At 57.7% G+C, this 24491-nt stretch overlaps 1 protein-coding gene across 9 annotated transcripts in view; it reads right to left on the bottom strand.

Annotated features, from left to right (window-relative positions):
- TLE3 (TLE family member 3, transcriptional corepressor) overlaps window positions 1-6936 on the bottom strand; it is a 30752-nt gene extending 23816 nt beyond the window's left edge. For 4 of the 9 annotated variants that reach the window (XM_062000330.1, XM_062000329.1, XM_062000332.1 and 1 more), the window contains exons 1-5: window positions 6501-6936; window positions 5840-5972; window positions 5628-5729; window positions 5445-5508; window positions 4499-4543 (exon numbers count right to left, since the gene is read on the bottom strand). In XM_062000330.1, coding sequence (XP_061856314.1) covers window positions 4499-4543; window positions 5445-5508; window positions 5628-5729; window positions 5840-5972; window positions 6501-6582 — 426 coding nt within the window. In that variant the 5' untranslated portion in view covers window positions 6583-6936. Of the gene's footprint in view, window positions 1-4498; window positions 4544-5444; window positions 5509-5627; window positions 5730-5839; window positions 5973-6366; window positions 6465-6500 lie in introns of all 9 variants that reach the window. The other 5 variants (XM_062000328.1, XM_062000331.1, XM_062000333.1 and 2 more) reach the window with 3 other exon arrangements.
- Window positions 6937-24491: the final 17555 nt, after the last annotated feature.

The following is a 24491-nucleotide window of genomic DNA, read 5'->3' as shown; positions in this document are numbered from 1 at the left end:
TCCTCCATGAACACAGACGGCTTTGAAGCAAATCCCACCAGTGCACCAGGCGAGACCATCTCAGATACAGCCTCAGAGCAGATTTTGGTCACACCAAAGTCCAACATGCCTTGGCTTATTGATTTAAATCACAGGAGGAAGGCTGGAGACAAGGGGTTGAACATGAGGCAGCACTCATTCAGCCCTTCCTCCACTTCAAAAACACTCCAAAGCATTATAAAGACATTTCATCCCCAGCCTGAACCCCCTGAGCAATGGGGCTGGTCCATGGGACACAGGAACGTGGCATCAGCATCACCCCACAGCTCACACGAGACTCCCAGGGGAAAATAACCACCCATCCACAAGCCCCTCCTTGGCTCCAAAACCACAGCTCCCTCCACACAGGCACCCCAACAATCATTGCAGGGAGGGCTTTGGACCACCACAACCCTCCTTCAGCTCCACAGCCCCAGGTCAGCGGGGGTGGTCGGAGGGAAGCGAGGAGTAAATCACACCACCGGTGAAGCACCAGAAGCATTTGTTGAAACCAGGATATTGTCTCTTTAAGCACATGAAAATAAGGCCCTTGAGCAGTGTGGTTCTCACTCTGGCGCACAATTATGGGTACTTTCAGCTGTCTACCACTATTTCAAGTGCTCTCTCCAACCAGGCTGTCAATGGCATGTTGAAAGCTATTTGTGGCTGCTATCGTTATTAGCAAAGTGGAGAGCTTCACTGATGAGAATTAAATTCAGGGAGGGGGTGTGGAGGGGCGGGCCACAACCCCTCATTACACAATTACCACCAGCAGCAGGGCTGGGAGGGGGGGAGGAGCTTGCTCAGGACCCCCAAAACCCACCCAGGACCCCACGCTGCAGGGAGGGAGAGGTTAAGCTGACTGATGGCTATTCCACCTTAGGAGACCTGGGAGTATCACACTAACAAATGACTTGGCTTCTGAAGTATTTAGCAAATTAATACCTGGCACTCCTTGCTAAGGAGCCCCACAGAAAGTGTATTGTGTTCCTGGAATATTCTAGAGAAGAAACCTCACCCCCCTCACCACCACCACCATGCCTCTCTCTTCCCCTGCAGGCATCAGGAGGGTTTAGGTTTGTTCCAAGCATGAAGTGTTTAAGCAGGAAAACAAGAAGTGCTCACATTGAGAGTTCTCAGCCATAACAAGCAGGGGGAAAAAAATAAACCCCAAGGCCATCAGCAAGGTTCCCCCCTCCGAGGTGTCCCGTTTCCCCACACAAAATTGCTTGTTTTCTCTCTGGGAATCATTCTTCCCTCCGATTGCACTCGGCGATTATCTACAGCGACCTGAACAAGAACAATGCAAAAGCCAACAGGGCCAAGGAGGCTTCTGCTGTTTAGAAAATAATAATAAACCTATTCACCTTAAGAAGAAAAAACACAAATCAGCCCCAAAACAAACCAAAAAGAGTCTCCCTCGGGTTTAAAAAGCGAAACTCCTCCAAGGTCTCCAGCGAGCCGAGCAGGGGTAAGAGTGCTTCATTCAGCAGGAAGGCTGATGTAAGGACCAATTCACTGCTGTTATAAGCAACAAAGTGGGTAGTCACTTCCTAAATATTTCCTTGCATATGGAGTTGTTTATGAAACTACTTTTTTTTCCCCTCCTTTTAGAAGAAACAAAAAGGGAAGAAAGGGAGGGGAAAGAAAAACCCACCCACCCCACAGGCAGCCACATATGCACACACTTAATATTCAGCGTGGACCAGATAATCTGTTATATAAGCCCACAGACAGACAATCCCCTTTTGCTTAAAGATGAAGTATCCATCAATGTTTGTCTCAAGCAGATGTAATCACGAGCAGTCAAGTCTGGAGGGCAGGACACTGCATGAATAATTCAAGCACTTCAGTCTACTTGATTGTGTGCAGATAAACACAAATCAACCGCTAAACAGGTCAGCTGATAAACTTGTTTGTTCAGGACTAGCCACCCTCAACCAGATGCAGGCGGGACCACGCTGCCACGGGCCAGGGATGCCTTTCAGGGGGGATGCTGCAGCCCAAAAGAGGTGTAAACCCTCTGAGGACACCCACCCGAGGCGCAGCTCTCATCCCTCTGCTCCCTCTCGCCCCACTTTCGCCTGGAAGCGCGCTCCGAGCAGCTCGAGCTGCTTTGTTTTCCTCCAGCATCGTGTACACTGCTGTCAATTAAACAACAAGACAGCTTCACCTCCCCAAACTTCCCCCATCAGCCCAGCACCAGGCACGCAGCATATGTCACCAGGAACAACTCAAGCAGGCGGGGGATGCTCGGCACAGGCTGCAATGGTCCAGCCAAGGTTTCTCTTGCGGAGCCGCCACACAGGGCCTCACCTGTGCTGCAACCACCATGCTATGGCAACTGCCACCACTGCCCAATCCAGGGCATGGAGGGGAATTTACCTCCCCCAGCCTCATGGAAAACTGCCCCTGGGCATTGTGAAGCTCCTCAGTCACCCTCTCCAGAACCATCCCGGATGCCGCAGGGTCGACACGCTGAGCCAGAGCGCTCCATCCGCACAGCAACAAAGCCAGAGCTCACGCCAGGTCCTCACCCCACAGCTCCCCACGCTCAGCCTGGGCTGCAAAACCTCTCCAGGCAGTTTCCAACGGGAGTCACACCACAGCTCTCAGGAAACAGCAACCGCTTCTGAAAGCTTCCATCGAGAGAAAAGGCTCCACACAGCTCAGCATCTCCCAGCGCCGGCACCAAGCAAAACCATTCGCCAGCAAGCAGCCAGGTCCTGGGCACTCCCTCTCCCCAGCAGCCTGTGCTCGCCTCACTCCGGTCCCTTGAGCAGCTCCAAAGCCTGGCAACCCTCTCAGGGAAAAGAAATGAACATGCCCAACCCCCCTGCACACACAGCCCAAGCAAGACAGATCCTCCATGAACACAGACGGCTTTGAAGCAAATCCCACCAGTGCACCAGGCGAGACCATCTCAGATACAGCCTCAGAGCAGATTTTGGTCACACCAAAGTCCAACATGCCTTTGCTTATTGATTTAAATCACAGGATGAAGGCTGGAGGCAAGGGGTTGAACGTGAGGCAGCACTCATTCAGCCCTTCCTCCGCTTCAAAAACGCTCCAAAACGTCACAAAGACATTTCATCCCCAGCCTGCACCAGTCCCTCGAGCAGCTCCAAAGAGGCCAAGGGGTTCCACACCCCTCTGGCCACACAGAAACAGCGACGGGGTCCTCGCAGGAGGCCACCACGGGCCTCAGCACAAATCCTGCATTCAGGAGCATCCCTGCACCGAGGCAAACCGTGCCCCAGGTCACCCTGAGCCATACACCAGCCTCAGGTGCACCCGCCTGCCCCAGGCAAGGGGGTGACCCTGGCTCCCACGCAGCCCCCCTGCAAGCAGCGCGGCCTCGCAGGGACGCTCCTGTCCAGGCAGAAGCAAGGAGGAGAAAGCAGCCAGGATTATCTGCATGGGAGAAGATATTTTTACAAAACTGAAGACTAAGCAGGAATTATTTTCGTTGCCCTGTGACTACGTCTCGGAGGGGAGCACGTGCAGAGGAGACGGGCGGCAGCTCTGCACAGACGCTGCTCGGAATTGCATCAGTGGCCCCCGGCACCCGGGAGGGAGATGCTGCTGCTAAGGCAAAAAGGCACTTTGGAGAGGAGCTGTGAGGGTTCTGTGGGTGGCAAAGTTGATGTCAACTTCCATCGGTCTTAAGTTCTTAATTAGAACTGCTTCTAAAACCAAGGAGCAGCAGCAGCACAAATAATCAGGTCTAATCTCAATAATAACTTTATTCCTTTAAGTTTTACCATCATGTGCCCAGCCTTTAGGCTCTTTACCGATAATCTTATCAAGGTAGCACACCACATTCTGTTACAGCCTTCTATATTTTTCCCTCAGGCCACTTACATATTAGAGGAGACCGAGGGGAGGGGGAAAACACAACACAACAACCCAACAAACCCCAGAGTACCAAACGTTGCTTCATTTTCCAGATGCAAAGACAAGCCTGTGACATTGAGCAACACACCAGGAGATATGGGTAACCCTGAAGATAATTCCCTTCTCAGTCCCACGCTCCAGCACGGTGAGTACCAGGGGCCTGACCTTAGAAACAGGCGTGTTGTGCCCACCACAAAGCCAGAGGAAAACACAGCAGAGATAACAGTATTTTCCAAGTGCTGGGAACACGTTATTCCAGGTACAGCCTCCCAGCGTGGAAGGCAAGGCTATTTTCACCTCCTCTCACCAAAAAAAAACCTGCTTTCAAAACCTATTTCTCATGAATGCAGACAAATAAAACCCATCCCTCTGGCCTGCCATCAACCTGCAGTTCCTGACATACCTGCCAGGCCACGACATCTCCCCTAGAGCCACCTCCCCAGCTTCAGCACTCGGCCCCCATTTAGTGCAATCAGGGCCTGTTTTATCTCAGCTTGAGGAAAGGGCAACAGGAGATCAATCAATCACAACTTCCCTCCCCCCCACACACATACACACCTCCCTTCCCCTTTAAATTACTCACCTGTTTGTGCATTTCAATATTCAAACCATAGGACATCTCATAGTACTGGGGAATCAAACAAGCAACAGGGGGAAAAAAAAAAAGAGACAGGCAAGAAGAATTTGAATTAATTTACCAGAAGGTATTTGCATAAGGTCATTACCAGAAAGCATCCCCGGTCAAAACTGGGCTTAAAAGCATGCATAGCCAAGGAAATTATACCTCATCACAAGCAGATGTTTATGGGGTTGAACTGGCATGCATTTCACAGGAGGACACTCCTTTTTACTCCTGTTTTCTCCTCCTAAGCTACTTAGGGAAACGAGGAGGTGGTGGGCCCCGAAGAACAGGGACAACCCTGGTCATCAACTCATCTCCTCATGGTGGGGGGGGGATTTACTCACACTGCCCACCCGGGTCGAGGAGCTCAAGGAGATGCTGGGTCCTGCTAAACCCACCAGACACACAACCCATCCCGCCTCCGGGCCCTGCGGGGCCAATTTGGCCAGGAAAAAGAGGCTTTTGCAGCAACAAAGGAGCCTCCTTTTCCCTGGAAGAGGGGAGGGTGCCCTGGGAAAACACCGGGGTGGCCTCATCCCTAGCTCTGCTCAGCACCCCGGAGCAACCCTTGGTACCCCCGACAACACAGGGAACCCCCTCCAAGCCCGGAGCCACCGCTCTTGCGCTCCCCTTCCCCCCCCTCAGGGCTGGCAGAAAGGGGTTAACAGGAAACTTGTTCTGGTGCTTCCAAGCTACCCCGGTCTCCCTGGTGGCCCCATCCCTGCGCAGGTCAGGGGCACGGCGGTGTGAGTGGTGGCACAGTCCCAGCTGCCCGTGTGTGTGTGTGTTTGTGTGTGTGTGTGTCCCCCTCCGCATCCGCCCGCCCCCCCGCCATCCCCAGCGCACGGCTGGGCTACCAGCTAATGACATTTACAGCCTGATCCGAAATCTGATTAAAGTCTCTTACCATAACGTAATGGCGCTGCATTTCTGTCTTCTCGTTCGCCAGCTTATCATACTCCACTTTCAGGCTGGGGAGGGGGGAGACGGAGCAGAAGGGTGAGCCCCGGCGAACGGACGGGGGAGGGAGGAGGGAGGGAGGGAGGAGAGCGGCGCTGCCCGCGCCGCACCCGCCGCCCCCCGGGCTCACCTGTGGTACTGGGCTTGTAGGAACTGGAACTCGTCCTTGAACCGGTCGCAGGACTCGGCTACGGTGAATTTGAAGCCCGGCTGGCCCGGCTGGTGCGGAGCCCTGCGGGGAGAGGCGCTCAGCCCCGGGGAACCAGCGGGGAGGAAGGAGGAGGGGGAGAACGTCGGTTTGGGGGGATGGCGGGGGGAGGAGGGGGGGAGCGGGGACTCACCGGGTGCCGGCCCTGGGGGTACATGGCAGGGCTGGGGGCGCGGTCACTGGAACCAGCCGCGCCGTGCCTCGCTACGGCGATCGCGACGTGCGCTGCTGCCCGCCGGCCACGGAGCGCTCCGGAGAGGCCGAGAACTGGAACAAAGAGACGAGAGGAAAGTCCGGTGCGGGGGGCGGAGGAGGGAGGGCGGCTGGGGGGGGGGGGGGGGTGGGGGGGGAGGGGGGAAGGAGGAGGGTGGGCGGTGGATGGGGGGGGGGGGTGGGAAGCGGGCTCCGCCGGCCCGACTCGCTGCGCGGCTCCCCCCCCCCCCCCCCCCCCCCCCGCGCAAAGCCCCGCACCGCCGGGAGGCGCTGCGCGCCCGCGGAGGCCGAGCCCAGCCCGCAACCGCCGCTCTGCCGGGGGCCAGGTGCTGGCCCCCCCCCGCCCCGCTTCGCCCCGGGCCGCCTCGCTCCGCGGTTCTCCGCTTCCTCACCCTCCCCCAGCACCCTTCCGGCGCTCGGGAAAGAGAAAAAACAATGAAAAAATCACCCCCAAAAAGAGAATCTTTCAAAAGCGGCGGCAACAACAACAACAACAAAACGCAACCAAAACAGCCCCGGAGGAAGGAGGATCCCGCGGTATTCCTGCTGCGAGAAGAAGGGGAAGCAAAGCCAGGAACTAACGCCGGAGCACGACGGCCATGGAGGAGAGGAGGAGGGGGGAAGAAGGCCGTACACATCCGACTTCCCGGGCGCCCGCGGACATGCGAAGTGCCCTCCGCCGCGGCTCCCCCCGCCCCGGGGGCGGCCGTTTCAGCTCCGTCCAGCCGGTCTCGCCGTAACTCCACAAGCCATGCTGCCGCCGCCGCCGCCGCCGCTCCGCCGCGGGGGAACCGGGAACGGGTGGAAGGGGTGTGCGGCGAACGGATGAGGTTGGCTGGGAGGGGGGGAATCCGAGGCGTTGTGCCGCCCTGCGAAGAAGCCGAGGGGTGGGTGGGCGAGCGGAGCCCCCGCGCTGGCAGCCCCGGAGCACGCGGTCCGCGCCGCCGCCGGAGCGCTCGGGCGAAGCGGGGCGGCGGGGAACGGGGAACAAAACCCGGGCGGCCTCTCCGGCGCCGGCCAATGGCGAGGCGCCGGCCCCACGTGGGGCGCAGTGGGCAAGGAGGGCGCTGATTGGGAGGCGACGTCACAATGGCAGCTTGTGTCTGAAGCGATGCGGAGGAGAGCGGCGCGGGGTTGGTCCCGCTCGGGTCCTCCCCCGCTTCCCCCCCAGCGGCGGGACGCGACGGGCCGGGCGGGAGCCTCCGGCCCCGCAGCCGCTCACGGTGGCCCCTCGCCGGTGAAGGATGGGCCGTGCCGCACACCTCGTTAAGACCGAGCCTGAGCGTCCCGATGAGGGGCTGTAAACCCAACAGAACCGCTTTGTCACTCCCATGTTTTCGCTTGGCCGGCCGCGATACCGATTAAACGCTTCGGTACGGCGTGGGGAAAGGAAGGGGAGGAGGTGCGGGGAGCCCCCCGCACCGGCAGCAGCGGAGGACGGCTGCCTGCCCGCCCGCCCTTCCTCCGCCGTCCCTCCCCCGCTCCCCGGCTGCCTTTGATGTGCCGAGCCTGGCGGAGCCGCAGCCTTGCCCGGGGCTGCCGATGGGGTACGAGGCTGGGGAAGGGGGGACCAGGCCATTCCGTCCCCACCTCCTCCGCGCCTCTTTCAAGTCGGAGCGGTTTTAATGAGGAACAGGGTAATTAACGCTACACCGCGGGCTGGAAAGGCGGGGCGCCCAGCCTGCACCCCCGGCCAGCCGCCCGCTCTGCTGACCCCCGGGGGCGACAATCCCCCAGCCCCGCCGAGCTCCGTGCGAGCGGGGACGGGCCGGGGGCAGCCGCGACCCCCACGCGTGGGCCGAGCAACCGCTGCACAGCACAAAATGGCTCCTGTCCCGCACGTCACACGGAGCCTCCCGGCCCCACGTGGGGCCCCGCCCGCAAACCCCGCCCCTCGGCCAATCAGCGCAAAGCAGGCGCGCCTCCTTGCTCTGCTCCATTGGTGGAAACCCGCCGGCTCTGGCGCTGCGGGGAGGCCGCTGTCAATCAAACCACGAGGGGCCCGAGCGCTGACAGCCGCCGCTGATGCCCCCCCCCCCCCCCGGTTCTACCCCCCATCGCCCCCCGCCCGCCATGGAGCGGTACCGCGGGCGGCTCTGCCCCGGCTAAACAGCGGCGGGACTTGGGGCAGCGACGGAAGCGTTTCGGGGTTCGCTCCTTCCCCATCAAACGCCATTTCTATCATTAACAAAAAGAGGAGAAAAAAAACCCCCGACATCCCCCCGAACCCCCCCCAGCCGCTCCCTTCCGGCACGCAGCGGGCTGTTAACGTGTGTGTCCCCGCGGGGGTGGCAGCGCGGTGCCGGGGGGTGCCCAGCCCCGGTGCGGGGAGGGAGGATGCGGGGAAGGGCTGGGGGTGGGGGGGGTCTGGGGGTGTGCTCCAGCCCGGAGCTTCCCCCCGCCCCGCTCCCCGCCGCGGCCCCCGCCGCTAATTGGGGTGCGTTCCGGTTGTTGACGTGACAAGAAGTGTCAGAGCCGGGCGATGCCCATTGGCTGCCCGCGGCCGGCCCCGCCCTCCCCCCACGTGGGGACAGGAGGGAGCGACGCGAAACCCGGCGCGGAGTCGGACCCGCGGAGCCGGAGCCAACCGCGTTCATCTCGCTCCCCACCGCTCCGCCCCGCGCCGCCGCCTCCTCCTCGCCCTTTCGGCCTCCTCTGCCATTCCCCTTCCCCCCACGCCTGTTAACGGTTTCATTTTTGCCTTCCTTTGGCTTTGCTCTGCTTTTCCTCTGTAGAGGCAGCAGCTCTTTGGCAAAGCCCCTGCTCTGCACGAGGTGTGTGTAGGGGTGTGCATCGGGGTGCAAAGTCTCCCTGGGACCGCAGCCCCAGGAGCCACGCAGAACGCTGGGGGAGCACCCGTGCAAGCCCAGCATGGGATAACGTGGGACCACGGTGCTTCGAGCTACCCATGAGGGTGGCTCCTGAGGCTGCTGTGCCCAGAGAAAACAGCCAGAATCAACGATGGCCAGAAACCCTGGGAACACTTGTGGTGAAACCGGTACTTATCTGTCCTCCAAAGGGCTCTCTGGCAGCTCCACCTGCCAAGTACATCCAAGGTGACATCTATTTAGCAGAGAATTGTGCCTGGTGCTCCCGGTGTCACACACTCATGTCAGGGCCCGGGAACATCACAAAGCAAAGGCAGCAGCACCTGAAAAATCCTCTCCCTGTGAGGCCCTCCACAATGGTACACACACTCCCTTGCCACACTGCCCCTCCTCACCATGCTGCTCTTCCTTGCCATGGCTGCTCTTCCTCACCACATTGCCCTTCCTCATCACACTGCTCTTCCTTGCCACTTTGCCCTTCCTTGCCATGCTGCTTCTTCCTCACCACACTACCCTTCCTCATCACATTGCCCTTCCTCATCACACTGCCCTTCCTCATCACACTGCTCTTCCTTGCCACATTGCCCTTCCTCACCATGCTGATCTTCCTCACCACACTGTCCTTCGTCACCACGCCACCCTTCCTCATCACGCTGCCTTCCTCACCACACTGCCCTTCCTCGCCACACTGCCCTTCGTCACACTGCCTTTCCTCACCAAGCTGCCTCTTCTTACCACACTGCTCTTTTTCACCACGCTGATCTTCCTCTGCACCCTGCCCTTCTCCACCACCCTGCCCCTCCTCTCCACGCTGCCCTCCTGGCTGCCCAAGCACAGCAATAGGCTGCCAGAGCTTCTGAGCATCCTCAGGCGGATGGAGGACAGAGTGATCTGTGACAACTCTCCCAACCGCTGCCCTTCGGCCTCAGCACTTGCTCTGGGCTTTGCAGATATTCGTTAATTTTTCATGGCTGGGGAAGGTTAATTGATCCTTCCCCCCGCGGGCTCGTGCTGACCCTGCAGGGTGTGGGTTTGGTGCTGGGGGGTGGTGCTGAGCCTTTCAAAACGCACCAAACCGAGTCAGAGAAGTGCAAAGCAATGGGGCGATTCCAGCGGGGGATGGGGGGGAGGAGGCTCTGCCCGAGGGGCTTTCAGAGACCTCATTCAGTGGAGAGGAACAGAAAGCAGCGATTTTGCACTGAAAATTCATTTCGCTGCTTAAAATAGAACACATTAGATGAGCTGCTTCCCTCCCCCAGCGGTACTTATGGACAAATTCTGATTTTTATTTAATGGTTTCCCCGAAAAGGTTGTAATTCTCTTCACATTCCCATCCAGCCCCAGCCCCAGCCCTGTTGTGCTGAACTCAAACGACTGAGAACGCCTCTGGTTAATTGATATTCCTCAGGCTCTCCCTGTACTGCAATAGCAGATGTTTTATTTTAGCTTCTTAAAACTCACCTGATTGGGGGGGGGGGGAAAAACCAAAAGCCACTATTAGGGGTGAAAGAAAAGGTTTCATATTGACTTAAAATCTACTTCAATTGATATTTGCACGGCCCAATTAGAAACCATCATCTTTTCCCATAAGCTCTTCTCCTGAGGCTTTTTTTTCCCCTTTTTTTTCAGGGGAGCAGGAGGCAGTGAGGTCCTTCAGAGCCATACAGATCCCTCCCCACGGAGGCCACTGCTCCCAAGAGAAGTTTTGGATGAGGTGTGCCCCATGAAGCAATGCCCAGGTACCCAGACGTGCTGAGGACCTGCAGCCCTGGCACCTGTGAGGCCTTACAGCCAGGGGGAAGGACACCAAAGATGTCCTCATCCCCTCATCCACCCCATGTGGGGAGAAACCTCAGGCTCAGCTTCTCGGCACAGGCTGTTGTGACATCAGCCCGTCCCCACCATGATGCTGCCCTTCGGGGAAACGGTCTGAGCTGCCCTTCCTCTTCCCAAACGGCCTCTGTGGGGGAAAAGCCACTGTGCCTCATCCTTCCCTGTCAATGCTCCAGCATCAGCACCTCCTGGCCTGTCCCAATGGCCCCTGGGGTGCTGGTCCCCAGCCCCTCGTGTGTGCACACAGAGGTTCAACCATCCTGGGGCCACTGCACAGCTGTAGGAAACAGGGGACAAAGAAATGTGCAGGACAAGGTTTGTTTGTTGCCTCTGGTCAGGGCCAAACGTCTGCACAGACACTGTCACCCTGCTCCCTCCCAACCTTCTTCCAGGGAAATGGAATCATAGAATCCCAGGATGATGGGGGTTGGAAGGGCTCTGCAGAGCTCACCCAGCCCCTGCTCAAGCAGGTTCCCCTGGCTCAGGGGGCACAGGAACGTGCCCAGGTGGGTTTGGAAACCTCCTGAGAAGGAGCCTCCACACCCTCCCTGGGCAGCCTGGGCCAGGGCTCCCTCACCTCAGCACCGAAGGACTTTCTCCTTGTGTTTAAGCAGAACTTGTGTTCCAGCTTGTGTCCATCACCCCTTGTCCTATCACCAAACACCGAATGGCCCCAAAACACTGGGGATAGACAATGGGGTTTTTTTCCCCTCCATAGCTGATCTCTCCCCTTGATGGGGATCTGCCCTTGGGGTGCAGGGAAAGCAAAGGGCAAGGGGGGGAAGAGCAGAAACCGGCGTGCGTGCACACACACACACACACACACACTCTCCAGTCCCCGAGTCGCCTCCGTTCCGCTCCCTCCTCCATCCCCGAGCCTCCGGGCGCGCTCCCTGCGCAGCAGCGTGACGGCAGCCGCCCCGAAAGCTGCCTTTATCGCTGACAAGCCGGTCCCGGCCCCAGTCAATAGCCTGTGTTTACATTTCAGGTGACACTATCTGCCCTCCGCGCAGGGCAGGACCCAGCCTGCCAAATTTCCTTTAGCTTTCAAGTTTATCTAAACAAGGATTTCAGAGCTGGGAAGGAAGGCAGTGAAACGCATACTAATGACCGACCACGGAGAGCCTGGAGAGCTATCAGCCGGTTTATTTTGCTTCAGGGGGAAGCTGGGTTTTATCTGCTCTTGGCAGTAAGGTTTTACAGCCCCCCTCAGCAAGAGAGGGTTCAATCCTGCATCCGCTGGTCCCAGCAGCATCCCCCACAGAGCTGGGCTCAGCAAAAGCCTCTCTGAGTTTTGGGTGTTCCCACTAGAGATGCTCTGAGCACCCAGAGCCAGCCTGAGTGAATATCTGCCCAACAGACCACGCTCTGGCTTGGAGCTTTTTCTCCTTTTTCTTCCTTTTCACAGTAAATCTTGAGGGTGGAAAACACACCCACACAAACCTGCAGAGCAGCAGAGGCCCGTGGGTCAGGAGCTGTGGGTCAGACTCTCTTCTCGAGTCTATTAACACCATCATCCCCCCCCCTCTTAAGCCCCCAGCAGAACCTACCAACTGTGACTTTGCTCCACAGCCATTAAAGAGAAATGAAAGCACCGTGCCAGGGAATTTTGGGCCATGAGCAGGAGCAGGGAGCGGTGGGGATGGCTGTTGCCCTCCGTGGCCACACATACCCACTGAGCCCCTCCCCAGCCAGCCCCACCGAGAAGCTGCCAGGAGGCTCCTGAGCCTCAGCCTGGTGCAGGCAGAGGGATGAGGAAGAGCAGCGGTTGCTGGTGTTGCCACAACAGGCCCCGATTACCCCGTCCTTTCACAAGCAAAACTCCCATTGACCTCACCCTCATCCGCGGGATTTGCTTGAGCAATCCCTGCCCAAGCCCAGCCCAGCCCAGCCCCTCTGGGCTGCAGCCACTGAGCGGCGCAGCAGGGGCCAAGGGGCACAACAAACCTGCTCCAGACAGGCTGCAAACTCCTCAAAGCCTGCACACAACAGGGGCTCAAGCCTCACGAGCAAAATCCTCCTGGATCAGGAGGTACAGGTGGATGCAAACAGGGCTTGGAGGCAGAGAGAGCCCCAGGACCCTCCCAGCAAAGAGGCAGCTCAGAATAGCTGGAGCTGGGCTGGGACCTGGTGTCCCACCTGCCACAAAAGCCTCGGCTAACAACTCTTCTGCAAAGTTCTGGCCAAGAAGTTGGGACCAACAGGAGGAGCTGGTGGAAGGATCGTGCCCAGGAGTCCATGGCAGCTCAGGTCCAAACCCAGATGGGGGAAAAAAGAGAGCATCAGAGAGCTCTTTGCACGCAGGGGAAGGATGTTCTTGGCCCCCATCTCCCTCCTTGCTGCTGCTCCTGCCCATACCCAGCCCTGGCACTGAACCAGTTCACCCAGATCCCTTGGGTGAGCAGAGCCCAGGGCCCGAGCTCTGTTTCAGCAGAGGATGGGTGCACAGCCCTTGCAGCTGGAGGAGGGAGAGGAGAGCCTCTGTGCAGGGAGAGCAGCTTCAGCTGTGCCCACGGAGCCTCCCCGGGCACTGGAGCTGTGCCAACCCCTCTCCAGCCTGCCCGGTGCCCACAGCCGGAGCCAGGTCGCTCACCACCCCGGAGCCAGAGCCGCGGGCACTCTGCTCCCACGCTCACCTGCCCTTCCCGGGGCCAGCAGCTCAGCCCAGCCTCTTGCTGTATACTGTCTAATTATAGATATTATATTGCAAATGGCTTTTGGGCCTGCTAATGGTATTACTGGTGTTATTCTTCTACTTGTTAATTATAACCAATTTGTTTGGGATGCCTTCCCAGTTTTCGTCTGTAATTGCTCTCCCCATTCCCTGATGACTGTGACTCAGCAGAAACTCTGCAGTTTCGCTCAGGGATGATATTACTCTTTGTCTGTCCTGCCAAGCGTGGCTGCAGCCAGCCGCCCGTGCAGCACGGCTACCGCTCCCGCCCCGCCGGTGGCCACACTCCAGCCCGGAGCCAGCGGCTCAGGGGCCCGGGAGGGATGCGGGACGCTGGTGGATATCAGCACGGAGCTGGAACAGGGGCCGTAGCTCCGTGTCCCCCGCTGCGGCATCTCTTGGGCTCAAGCCCGGGGATGCTCGGAAGCCACTTGCTGAATCAGGGCTGCGGCCCATCAGCCCGCGTAGGATTCTGCCTGCGAGAACGCAGCAAGGCTCCGTGTGACTAAAGGCTTAGCCAAGGAAAGGGGGAAATATTACACGGGTTGTTTTCTTTTTATTATTGCTAAACTCTAAAGAAGTTTGCTCTTCTCCTCTCCCCGCAGATAAGTTATTTGGAAAGCGAGTATTTCACCAGAACAGCCATTCAAGTAGCCTAATACACACATTAGAGTCTATTTGCACTTAAAAGAAGTGGGAGGTATTAAATCAGCCTCTGGCCAGATAGTCATTGTATAAACAAGAGCTGTTAACTCCTACTTGATAGCAGTGATAGCAAAGGGAAGGAAAACAGCCCTGCAGTGTCATGACCAACCTGACACAACATGTTTTAGGTCTGGGTTAAAAAAAACCAAACCCTTGGGAGTTCATGGCGGGGCTGGCTGCGGGAGGTGGCTGCCAGCCCCGGGTTGTGCGGGCAGGGCTGCTGCGGCTCCTCCAGCCCCTGCTCCCCCGCACATCCCCGGCCCCGCGACAACCCTCGCAGCCGGGCTCCGGCAGCAGCGTGGCGCTGGCATTACCGGGACAAGCAGCGGTGCCTCTCTGCCCGTGCTGAGCCAGGAGGGGACGAGCAGCGGGGGTTGCCTGCATCCGAACCCCTCGCCGATGGTGGATCTCCATCCTCCGGGTCCCGCATCCCTGCAGCGGAGCGTGGCGGGGCCGGGGCGGCGGGGAGCTGCCCTGGCTATTAATGAAATTTATGAGTCAGAGCGAGCAAAAGCAACTCTTTTCAGCTGACTTCACTCACCACTTCCTCTCCTCGCGTTCCTCTCCCCCGGCAGCCCACTTATCTTCCCCCTGGAGCGGTGCCCGCCCGCCCCTGCCCGATACGCCTCTATCGCTAACAGTCCGCAGCGCTCAGCACCGGCATTGCTTCTGAGTTTACTCACTCAAGCACTCTCAAGTTGTTCCCTGTGGCTAATCAAATGTCAAAACAAGCTACCCCTGTGATTTCTGAGAGCTTTGAAACAGGAAGACATTTACCGCTGATACATGCGAGCCGCGCACATTCGGCTGGGGCTCAGCCTCAGCGGTAGCTCAGGACTGGTTTCAGTTGGAGCAAGTATCTGCCAGGTCGGAGCTATTTTGCGGTCTCTTTGGAGGAATAATGACTGTACGATCCCGTGGCAGCCGTCCCACAGCTCCAAGCCCGAAATATTCCGTGGGGACGGGGTTGTTTCCCTCGCTCTGACAGGCGTGAGCCGGCGGCCAGCGCGGGCGGGGGGGAGCATCCCTCCAGCCCACTCCTCGGCTAATTAAGCTGTAGTTTATAGCGACTCTGAATCCCGTGTTTCGGGACTAAAGCAGAGAGCTTGCAGCACTGAGAAGCCGTCCAGAAGGCCAGGAGTCCCCTGGAAAGGCTCCGGGGACCTTTTGGCTTCCGCGCACCCCGCGGCGAGCTGCAGCACCCGCTGAGCACCACGACCCAGCACGGGCCGGGCTGAGCCGAGGGCTGCAGAAGCACAGGGCTCTGTGTAAAGGACACTTTGGGGTTCAGCACCGCTTGCTTTCAAATCAAAGCTGCTCATTACGCGGGTCCCTGCTCTGACACCCAGTGCGGGACTCTGCGAAGGGCTCCACACAGCCTGGGCACCCCCCCTCCATCTCCCACCCTGGAGCATCTCCTGCCCAGGGGAAGGGCTCAGAGGTTCCCCCCATCCCCAGCACGCCCCTGTTCAGCGGGGGGTCCCATCTCCCTGTCCCACCCACATGGGATGGAAGGCACGGGGGAGGCTGAGCTGTCCCGCCACGCTGGCGGGGCTCCAGCATTGTGCAGCTGGTGCCTTGTGCTCCCCTGCCCCGGGAAGGAGCCAAGTGGGGAACCAGAGGCTTTTTTTTTGTCCCAACACTGGGCTGTCTCGGCATAGGGGCCAGCAGTGCCTGCAAGGGTGTGTGAGAAGTTGCAATGAAGCAAGAAGAAAACAGCAGAGGAGGAAGACAAAGAGACCCCGCATCACCCCCAGTCAAACACGGCATTTATCTGCAGAGGGTTTGTCCCCCAAGCTGCCTGGGTGCTGCGGGGCTGGGAGTGCTCCTTTCCCTCGAGGTCTCTGCTGCAGGCAGCTGGTGAGTTCCCTCTTGCAGCATTAGCCCTTCCTTAGGTGACAGGGCAGCAGCAGCCACCAGCTGAGGCGCATCCAGGAGCAGCAGCGTTTGCACTTGGCCTTCGGAGCACGAGCTGCTCACGGGAGCTGCCAGGTTTGCACGTCACTTGCCCTGTTTTCCCTTTTGTTCCCAGCACATCTGCAACGTCTTTAAAAGAAGAAGAAAATCCTCACAGTTTCCTAAAGGCTCCACAACAGAGAGAGATGCTTCTGTTGCTCAATCTGTTACTGGTCTGGAAATGAAGCGTCTCCCTCCTCAGAAGCGTTTACTCAGACATGAAGAGCACACACATCAGTTCGAGCCACGAGCCCCGATGCTGCCCTCAGCCAGAAACACAGTTCTCCATGCAAAGTGGATGTGGCCAGGCAGAAAAAAGCCTCCAGGGCCCAGGAGGGCACAGGGACATTGTGACAGGGCTGCAGCATCAGAGGATGGAGGGGGCCAAGCCTCATGCTCACCGCCTCCCACCTCTAATAAATCCCAAGCTTTAAGTTTCCTGCTTTGCTCGGGGTCTTGCTTAATCCCAGCATCACTCCCCCCAGTTGTTTGCCTGGGGATGGGGGCAGGGCTGTGGCCATGCCACCCTGCTGAGCCCATCCTCAGTGCTGGGCCAGGAGGGCACGATGCCCACCGCCACGGTCGGAAGGGCGTTGGGAGGAGACAGGCACAGACTTTGTCCCAGCCTGAGACGAGGAGAATGCTGTGGGTTTGTTTTGAGACAAATGAATGGATTTTACTGTTTGACCAACACTCATGAGAATGCCAGGCAGTGTGAATTTGGCAGGAGGTCTGACACTTGTCAGCTTTGGTTTCTAACAGGAGAGGAGCAGCCAGCTCTCCGGAGCAGTGACGTGTGAGCTGCTGCGCGGGTTTGTTCTGGGAAGAATGTGTGGCAACAGAAGATCAAGCAAATGCTTGGGGCTGCCACACCACTGAGGCCTTTGTCAGCTACCAAGGAACTTTTAGAAGGGCTTCACAGTCTTTAAAGACAGCCAGGCCACTGCCTGGAGCCGGGTGGGGGGTGGGGGAGGAATATAACAGTGTGGGGTTTGTGAGTAACAGGAGCGTTACTGTGGCATCTCTGAGGGAGTCGGGTCTGTGAGCAGCCCTGTCTGCCCCATGCAGAGCTGCCTGGCCAAGGGGGAGAGGTGGGGGCCAGCAGCATTCTCCTTGGGGGTTTGCCACGGGCACAGAGGGGATTTCCAGCCTGGCTGGCTTTGGTGCAGTGTTTCCCACCATCTATCCAGCAGCTGGGGCAGGATGCCTTCCTGCAGGTGGGGTCCAGAGGCTGCAACAGAGCTGGGGAAGGGTCTGGAGAACAAGTCTTATGAGGAGCAGCTGGTGGAGCTGGAGTTATTTAGTGTGGAGAAGAGGAGGCTGAGGAGACACGGGATCACTCTCTGCAACTCCCTGATAGGAGTGATGAGGTGGGAATCAATCTCTCCTCTCCAGTAATGGATGAAAGGACAAGAGGAAATGGCCTTCAAAGTCTCTCCTTCAGATAGGGCAGGTCAAATGGCTGTGGGGATCATTCCCTCTTCCTTGGCTCTCTCCCTTGCCCAGGGATGCTGGAGAGTATCTGGCCCAGGACAAGGACAGTCCCTCCATCACCCCCTGCACATCTGCATCAGCAGAAACCCAGAGCTGCCACGTCCAGGGCCCTCGAGGTGATGCTGCAGCAGGAACTGAGATCCCAGGCTGCAGAACGGCCCTGACCACACAGCCCAGCCCAGCTCCAAATGAATCATCACAGGCAACGGAGTAAATCACTCACCTCTCCAAAACAGCACCAATTGCCTTTCCCTGGGCAGCTTTGGAGCAGGGCTTTGGGAGACAGGACTTTCTAGGGAGCAACAGAGAGCATGAGGGCTGGCTGGGGTGGGGAGGGGGCTGCACCCATGGCTGCAGGGCAGGTGTTGCTTTTCTCCCAGCAAGAGGTTTTTCTCTGAGGCCCAGCAAGGCTCTGACTGGGACTTGTGGTAACGTGGCTCCTTCTGCTTCGTGCTGCCAGCTCAGGCTGATGCTGCAGCCTGGCTTTGCTGTGGTCTGCATGGCCTTCAAGTCCAGGTTTGGGAGGCTCCACCTAACACCTAATGAGTGTTTGCCTGCTTCACCAGGCACTTTGGCACCGTGGGCAGCCTCTGCTCAGGAGCTGCCTCAGTCTGGGAAAGATAAGGGTGAGGAGGGATGACAGAGCTGTTTGCAGGCAGCTCCTCTGATCTACCCAGCTCTGCTGTTACTCCCCAAGCAACCATTAATAACCCCACTCATTACGGGGTGCTTTTCCATTCACAGACTTCACAGTTCTCTAAAGCCAGGGCGGGAGGTTACTTATGAGCTTCACCCCGGTTGCACAACGAGCCCAAGGCCGAGCCAGGAACCAAACCCACACCTAATCCCTGGGCCACAGCTCACCCCTGGCCTGGGGCAGGCTGGGGCTCCTCCATGAGCCCACAGCAGCGTGGTGCTTGCAGGCTGGGGCATGCTTCTCTCCAGGCAGGTGAGGTGTTTCCCTGCACAGGGACTGTGTCTCTTTTGGACATCCTTGACCCGAGTGTTGTGGTCTGCCTGGCCTCACACAGTGGGGGTGTGGAGGGAGAGGATAAAGCTCTGGCTGCCCATCCCTGATCCAAACACCTGTCTCACCCTGCTCCAAAGACTTGTTTGACCCTCGGTACTGCAGCATCCCCAGCCATCTGCTCAGGCTCTGACAAGAAAGGAGGCTCTTGTTCCTCACACACACACCTCCCCATCACAACCTCATCCATCTGCAGTCCTCATCCTGTTGTCATCAACCTCCAGGACAAAGCCCCCGAGCTCTTCTTTGTTCCCCTCAGCTGCATGCCTCAGGCCTCTGTTGCCTGGGCAGCTGTGAGGCAGACATGGTCCAGGACATTCCCACAAGGTCTATGTGACAAGAAAAGCCTCTGAGGTGTGGGGATGCCTGGGATGAGGAGCATCAGCCTGGCACCTACCAGCTGGTTGTTGAGTAGGAAGGAGAAGTGGCTCTTTGATACTGAGACAACAACTTCTGAGTTTCTCCAGACAATCAGCTACCTGGGGTGAAGGAGGATGGGGAGGTTCCTCACCCATGGGCTGGGGTGTTGAGGATTTCCTACAGCCCCACGTCCCAGCAGCCCTCACTGGGGAAGGGGCAGCCCAGGGATGCTGGTGCTGACTTGTCCTCCAGCAAGGGAGGATCAGATGGTGCCCCTGCTCCTAAGTGGTGCCAGAGGGCTGTGCTGGTTGCAGCAATCTCCTGCTGTAAGGGATCATTGGTCCTTAAAATAGCTCTGTATCATTAGTTACATCTAATTGAAGGTGTTTTGAATGCAACCTCCACAACACACAAACCAAATGGGAAATGACATACCATCAAATTAATGCCCCCAAACCATGATAAATGACTGGTTAGATGATTAATGTTTCTATTTCTTGGTTTGAGAGAGAACAATGCTGTCTGGCCCTGCATTTATCTGTGTTGCCTCTAAAAGTTCACCAGGCATCCTCAAAATAAACCCGACCATGGCCCCGCTCTGACGGCCTCAGACACACCACGGCCCCCTCATCTGTTTGGGGATGGAACAGGGGGAGCTTTAGCCATCATCATAAGAAAAAGCCCTTGAAGGTGCTGCAGTCCCAGCCCTCCCCTCACCCTGCCCAGCCCAGCACTAACCCTCAGCACCTCAGCTCCAGGGCTTTGGGATCCCTCCAGGGCTGGGCACTCCCTCAGCTCCCTGGGCAGCCTGGCACAGGGGCTGACACCCCTCTCAGGGAAACAGTTGTGCCTCAGCTCCAACCTCAACCTCCCCTGGGGTGACTTGAGCCCCTTTCCTCTTGTCCTGTCATTCATCACTGAAGAAGAAATCAACTCCCACCTCACTATGACCCCCTGCCCATAGCTGTAGAGAGCAGGCAGGGACAGGAGCTGGTGGGCAGCCACGGTCCAACTCAGGTCCCTTTCAGCCCCATCATTATCCACACTCCAGGCTGCCTCAGGAAACCTCTCCCTGATGCTGTGTCTGAGGCAGAGAGTCATCAGAGCAACGGTGTGTTGGATTGGGCTTTGCACACCTGAGAGGACTCGTTGCTAAGCTGTCTGTTTTATTAAACCATTAGCAGCCACTTCTTGAACAGACCCAGAAATAGCCACTTTTCATGTGGCCGGGGTGGGCTGGCTGCTCTGCACCTGGAAACGGCACCGATGCTCTGGCAGGTTCAAAGCGAGTCTGGCTTTCTGCTGCCCCGCGTGCAATTAGGGATGATTGCAGGCAGCAGCTTCAAAGGAGCCGGAGGAGCTGCCGCAGCCACCGAGCAGCAGCATCGCTCCCACCCGCCGCACCGGGGCTGTGCTGAGCCCCCCACGGCCCCTCAGCACCGGCTACAGCCGGGCAGGGGGTCGGTGCACGGAGAGGTGATGCCCCATAGCCCCGGGATACCGCAGCCTGTCCCGACAAGATGCTGGTTGTGTGTGTGTGTGGAGATTAAAGTCTCCTTGCTTGGTAGCAGGGAAATGCAAATGCTCTTTAAACAAGCTGTTAATTGTTAAACCGCATTATTTAGAGGGTAATAATCAGGGAAGCACCTTGTACTGCTAAAACGAGGCCAAGAGCTGTCCGGTTGTGAGCTCTGCAAGAGAAGAATGTGTCTTGTTTACTGGCTGTGTGTGGTGAAAATGAGCAGGCAGAGGTGTGGGAATGGAGAGAGGGGGAAGGAAAGTGGGGATGTGTGAAAGGAGAGGGTCTGGGGCAGCAGCTCTGGTGGCTGTGGCTCAGCTCCCACGCAGACCACACGGAAAGGGAGAGACCTCCTGGCTGGAGAGGGAGCTGGTGGGGATGGAAAGGGTCATGCTGCAGAGGGAAAGGCAGATCCCGCTGCTGGGGAGCTGCCCTGGCTGACAGCATCGAGGCTGTGTTGGGCATCAGCACCTCTCTGTGAGGCCAGGGCTGCTCTCAGCTGGTTTCCACTATAGCAGCAAGCCCTCTGCCCTTGTTTTGGACCGACACCCCTCTGGTCCTGCTGTGTTTTGTTTGCGTTTGCACAGCCCTGGCAGTTGTGGGCTGAGTGACCTGGTGAGGCAGTCTCCTTCAGAGCCCTGGCGATGGTGTCAAGGCTGGCACGATCCTCAACAGCTCAGAGCCCTGGGAGATGGCAGTGTGAAGGCTGGGAAGCAAAGCCAGCTCTGCCCAGCACAAGGAGGGATGTTTGGAGAGCCCCAGCAGAATGACTTGCAACTCCTGGACCTGTGTGTTCAGCTGCCAGCTCCACTCCAAAGGGCAGCTGCGACCCTCCCGGCGTGGGGCAGCCCCCCATCCTGGCAGCTCAGCACCCGTGGGTTGCTCCCTGCGTGGGGAATCCCTTCCAGTGCACCAGGATTGTTTAGCCCTGGGTTTGGGGAAGGCAGAGGAAGCCCCGGGCGGCTCACAGCTCGCTTCACAGCGGGGTTTCCACAACCAGGAACTCGTGTATACTTTGGATTTTAATCCTCTGCGGCTGGGGCCATGTGCAAGATGTAATTTAAGCTCCAGCTCAGGGTCCAAATGTTCTCCAAGTGCGGAGGTTTTGGCACTGAGGTTTTGGTTTGGTCCCAGCTTTCACGGCAAATTGAATAATCATATGAGAGGAAAGGAGAAAAGAGCAAGAGAAGGGGGGGAAAAAAACCACCCCAAACCCCAACCCCAACAAACCTATCGACGGTTCTTCCAAGAGTGGAAAGAGCCGAAAACCCATCTTTCGCTTTCATCAGCTCTGCAACGGAGTTATTTCCCTCTAGATCTGCACCAGCCTTTCCAACAACGTTTTTCAATTTAGCTTTTTCATTAAAACCCAGCCGTGGCCCGGCAGAGCCGCCCGGAGCTGCCTCCCCTCCCCTTCCCCAGCCTCCATCCTTCCCCCCGCTGCCACCGCGGCTGTGGCGGCCAGACCAACGCCTCCAGCCCCCGGGGCTGAGCCCGCTGGGAGCGCCCGGGAGGGGCTGCGAGAGATCCCCGTGTGCGGAGCCCAAGCACCTACTGTTGTGCTGACTTTCTGGCCTGTTATAGCTTTTAATTATTCCCATGTTTATAGTCTGCTGCGGCTTAAAGGATTCCCCCCCCCCCCCCCCCCCCTTTTAAATGCGTGTTTTCCCGACAATTAGTGCCGCTGGCTGTAAAAGCACAGATGAAGGGCTGGAGAAGGAGATGAGCCCAGAGCCGAAATCCAAACCTGCCTCCTCGCTGTGGTGCTGGTGCTCAACCCAGGCTCTGCACCGGGATCAGCCCCGGCTCAGTTTCATCCTGCCTCGGCATCAGGACCAGCACCAAATCCTTCCCAGTGCATGCCCTGGAAATAGGAGCCCTCAGCCAAGCAGGGCAGGATGAGGCCATCCCTGCAGCAACGTGGGGCAGCCAAAGGTTGGGAGCTTCCAGGACTTGCTGGGGGGTGAAGGGTGGGCTGCTGGGGCAGCCGTGTGCCACGGGGCACGGGACTCCTGGGCTCATGCAAGCCCAGAGCTTCCCGTGTGAGCTCAGCTCCAAGGTTTTGCATGCAAGAGCAAATTAAAACCATGGCTGGCCTGGAGAGGCTCACATGTACCTACTCAGTGGTGGCCATGGCCACATCCTCACCCTTCCCAGGGGCTTATCCCACCACAGCAGCCAGGCAGGGAGTGCACTTTGCCTGACTGCACTGCAACCTGCAACAGAGAAGCAAACCACAGCCCCACTGCCAGCTCTCACTGAGCTCTTCCAAGGGGACTTCTGACCCAAGAGGCAATTGTTCCCCTGTACTGGGCACTGATGAGGCTACACCTCAAATACTGTGCTCAGTGTTGGGCCTCTCATTCCAAGGAGGACACTGAGGGGCTGGAGCGTGGCCAGAGCTGGGGAAGGGGCTGGAGCACAAGGGTGCTGGGGAGGGGCTGAGGGAATGAAGGTGTTGAGCCTGGAGGAGGCTGAGGGGAGACAGGAGCACTCTCTGCAGCTCCCTCACAGGAGGCAGTCAGTCTTCTCTCCAGTAACAAGTGACAGGACAAGAGGAAATGGGTTTAAATTGCCCCAGGGGAGGTTGAGATTGGAGCTGAGGCAGAACTGTTTCCCTGAGAGGATCATCAGCCCCTGCCCCAGGCTGCCCAGGGAGGCAGAGGTGTGGGCAGGCTGCCAGCCCAGCCCTACTGCACCCCCAGCCCTGGGTCCCAGCCCCACTGAGCAGTTATCTTCTGCACTTTTGCACCTGAGGAAACCCCCAAAATAACCCCAAGCTCAGCTGAGTCAGTGGGGATTTACACATGAGGTGGCTGCTGGCCAGGGCGAGGGCACACAGAGGGTGACCTGGACAGTGCCAGACCTGCCAAGGGCACGGGGAAGCAGGGACACAGGGCAGGTTGCAGACCCCACAAGCATCCCCTGGTGCTGCAGGACCCAGGCTGGGGGCATGGTCTGAGATGCCCTTCACCTCCTAGGTGCACCAGGCTCCCTTTGGCTGTGCTCCAGCCCCTGTGCCCCACAAGCCCTGGTAACCTCCAAAGGCAACAGGGACATGTAAGCTCCTGATCACCAGGATACAGACCATGCAGCCAGGCTCTGGTAACTCTGCCCAGTGCTCAGCTCACTGGCACTGTTGGGAGGCAAAGCCCATCTGCCTGTTCAACCAGGGTACTCCCAGGGGGTTGCAATCACCTCTCTGCCAAATTTCACCCCAGGCTAAAAGACAGCAAGCACAACCTCTGCAGGGACAGGCCCTGTGACAATCACCTGCCAAGGCTCCAGGTCCTCCTGTCACAGGGAGAACACCCATCCCAAGAGGAACCCCCTGGGAAAGAGGCATCCCCAGGGCTCATCCTCCAGCTGCAGGCTGCCCTCCTTCCCCAGCACACACACACACAAACACACCCATGGCCACAGACACCCCAGGTTTAAACACTCACCTTACTTGGAAAGCTGCTCCTGAACCTCTGCACCCAAACAAAAAAGCAGCTTTGGGGTGGCAGGGATGGGTCCCAATACTCACAGGGACCCCTCCATCCTCACACTGCATCTGGCCCCTCATTAACCAGCACTTCCCTGAAATGAGGTGGGAGTTTCTGTTAATCAGCTACAAACTATTAAGTCAATGGCCAAACTACTCTCCTGCTCCTTTTTCTCAAGGAATTAGGCCTCCATAAAATCAAGCAGCATGAATCTTAAAGATTTACACGGTGCTTTTTTAACAGTTTTCAGTGTATTTCAATAGTTAATAAAACTAAATGCTGCTTTGTGTAAAAGGTAATAGATTACAATCCAGTGTGTTTTACTAGCACTCAGTGTGTTCATCTAACACCTCATACCTTCAACTTGGAATCTATGAAAAGCACTTTGTGGAGATTAAAAGCAGATTTATCACAGATGTGCCTCAACATTATGCTTGGCTTGAACCATTAGACTCCTGGAGTTTAAAGGTTAGGCTTTAATGACTTCAAGGAAGTCGGTTACTTTTTAAAGCTTTAAATAAGCAGCTGAGATACTAATGCCATTTACCAAACAGGGAGGACTGGTTAAGAGCCGTTCAGAGGATGCCTGAGTTACCACTTCAATGTCTGCTCTGTGAATTGGCTTTGAAGCAGCTACCGTAGTTCAACCCTCATGCAAATGAAGAGGGTGTTATTTACCAGATGAAAGT

Source organism: Colius striatus, chromosome 7, assembly GCF_028858725.1.
Source record: "Colius striatus isolate bColStr4 chromosome 7, bColStr4.1.hap1, whole genome shotgun sequence".
NCBI classification, from domain to species: Eukaryota; Metazoa; Chordata; class Aves; order Coliiformes; family Coliidae; genus Colius; species Colius striatus.
The sequence above is the reverse complement of the archived record's forward strand: the minus strand, read 5'-3'. Positions and strand labels throughout refer to the sequence as shown.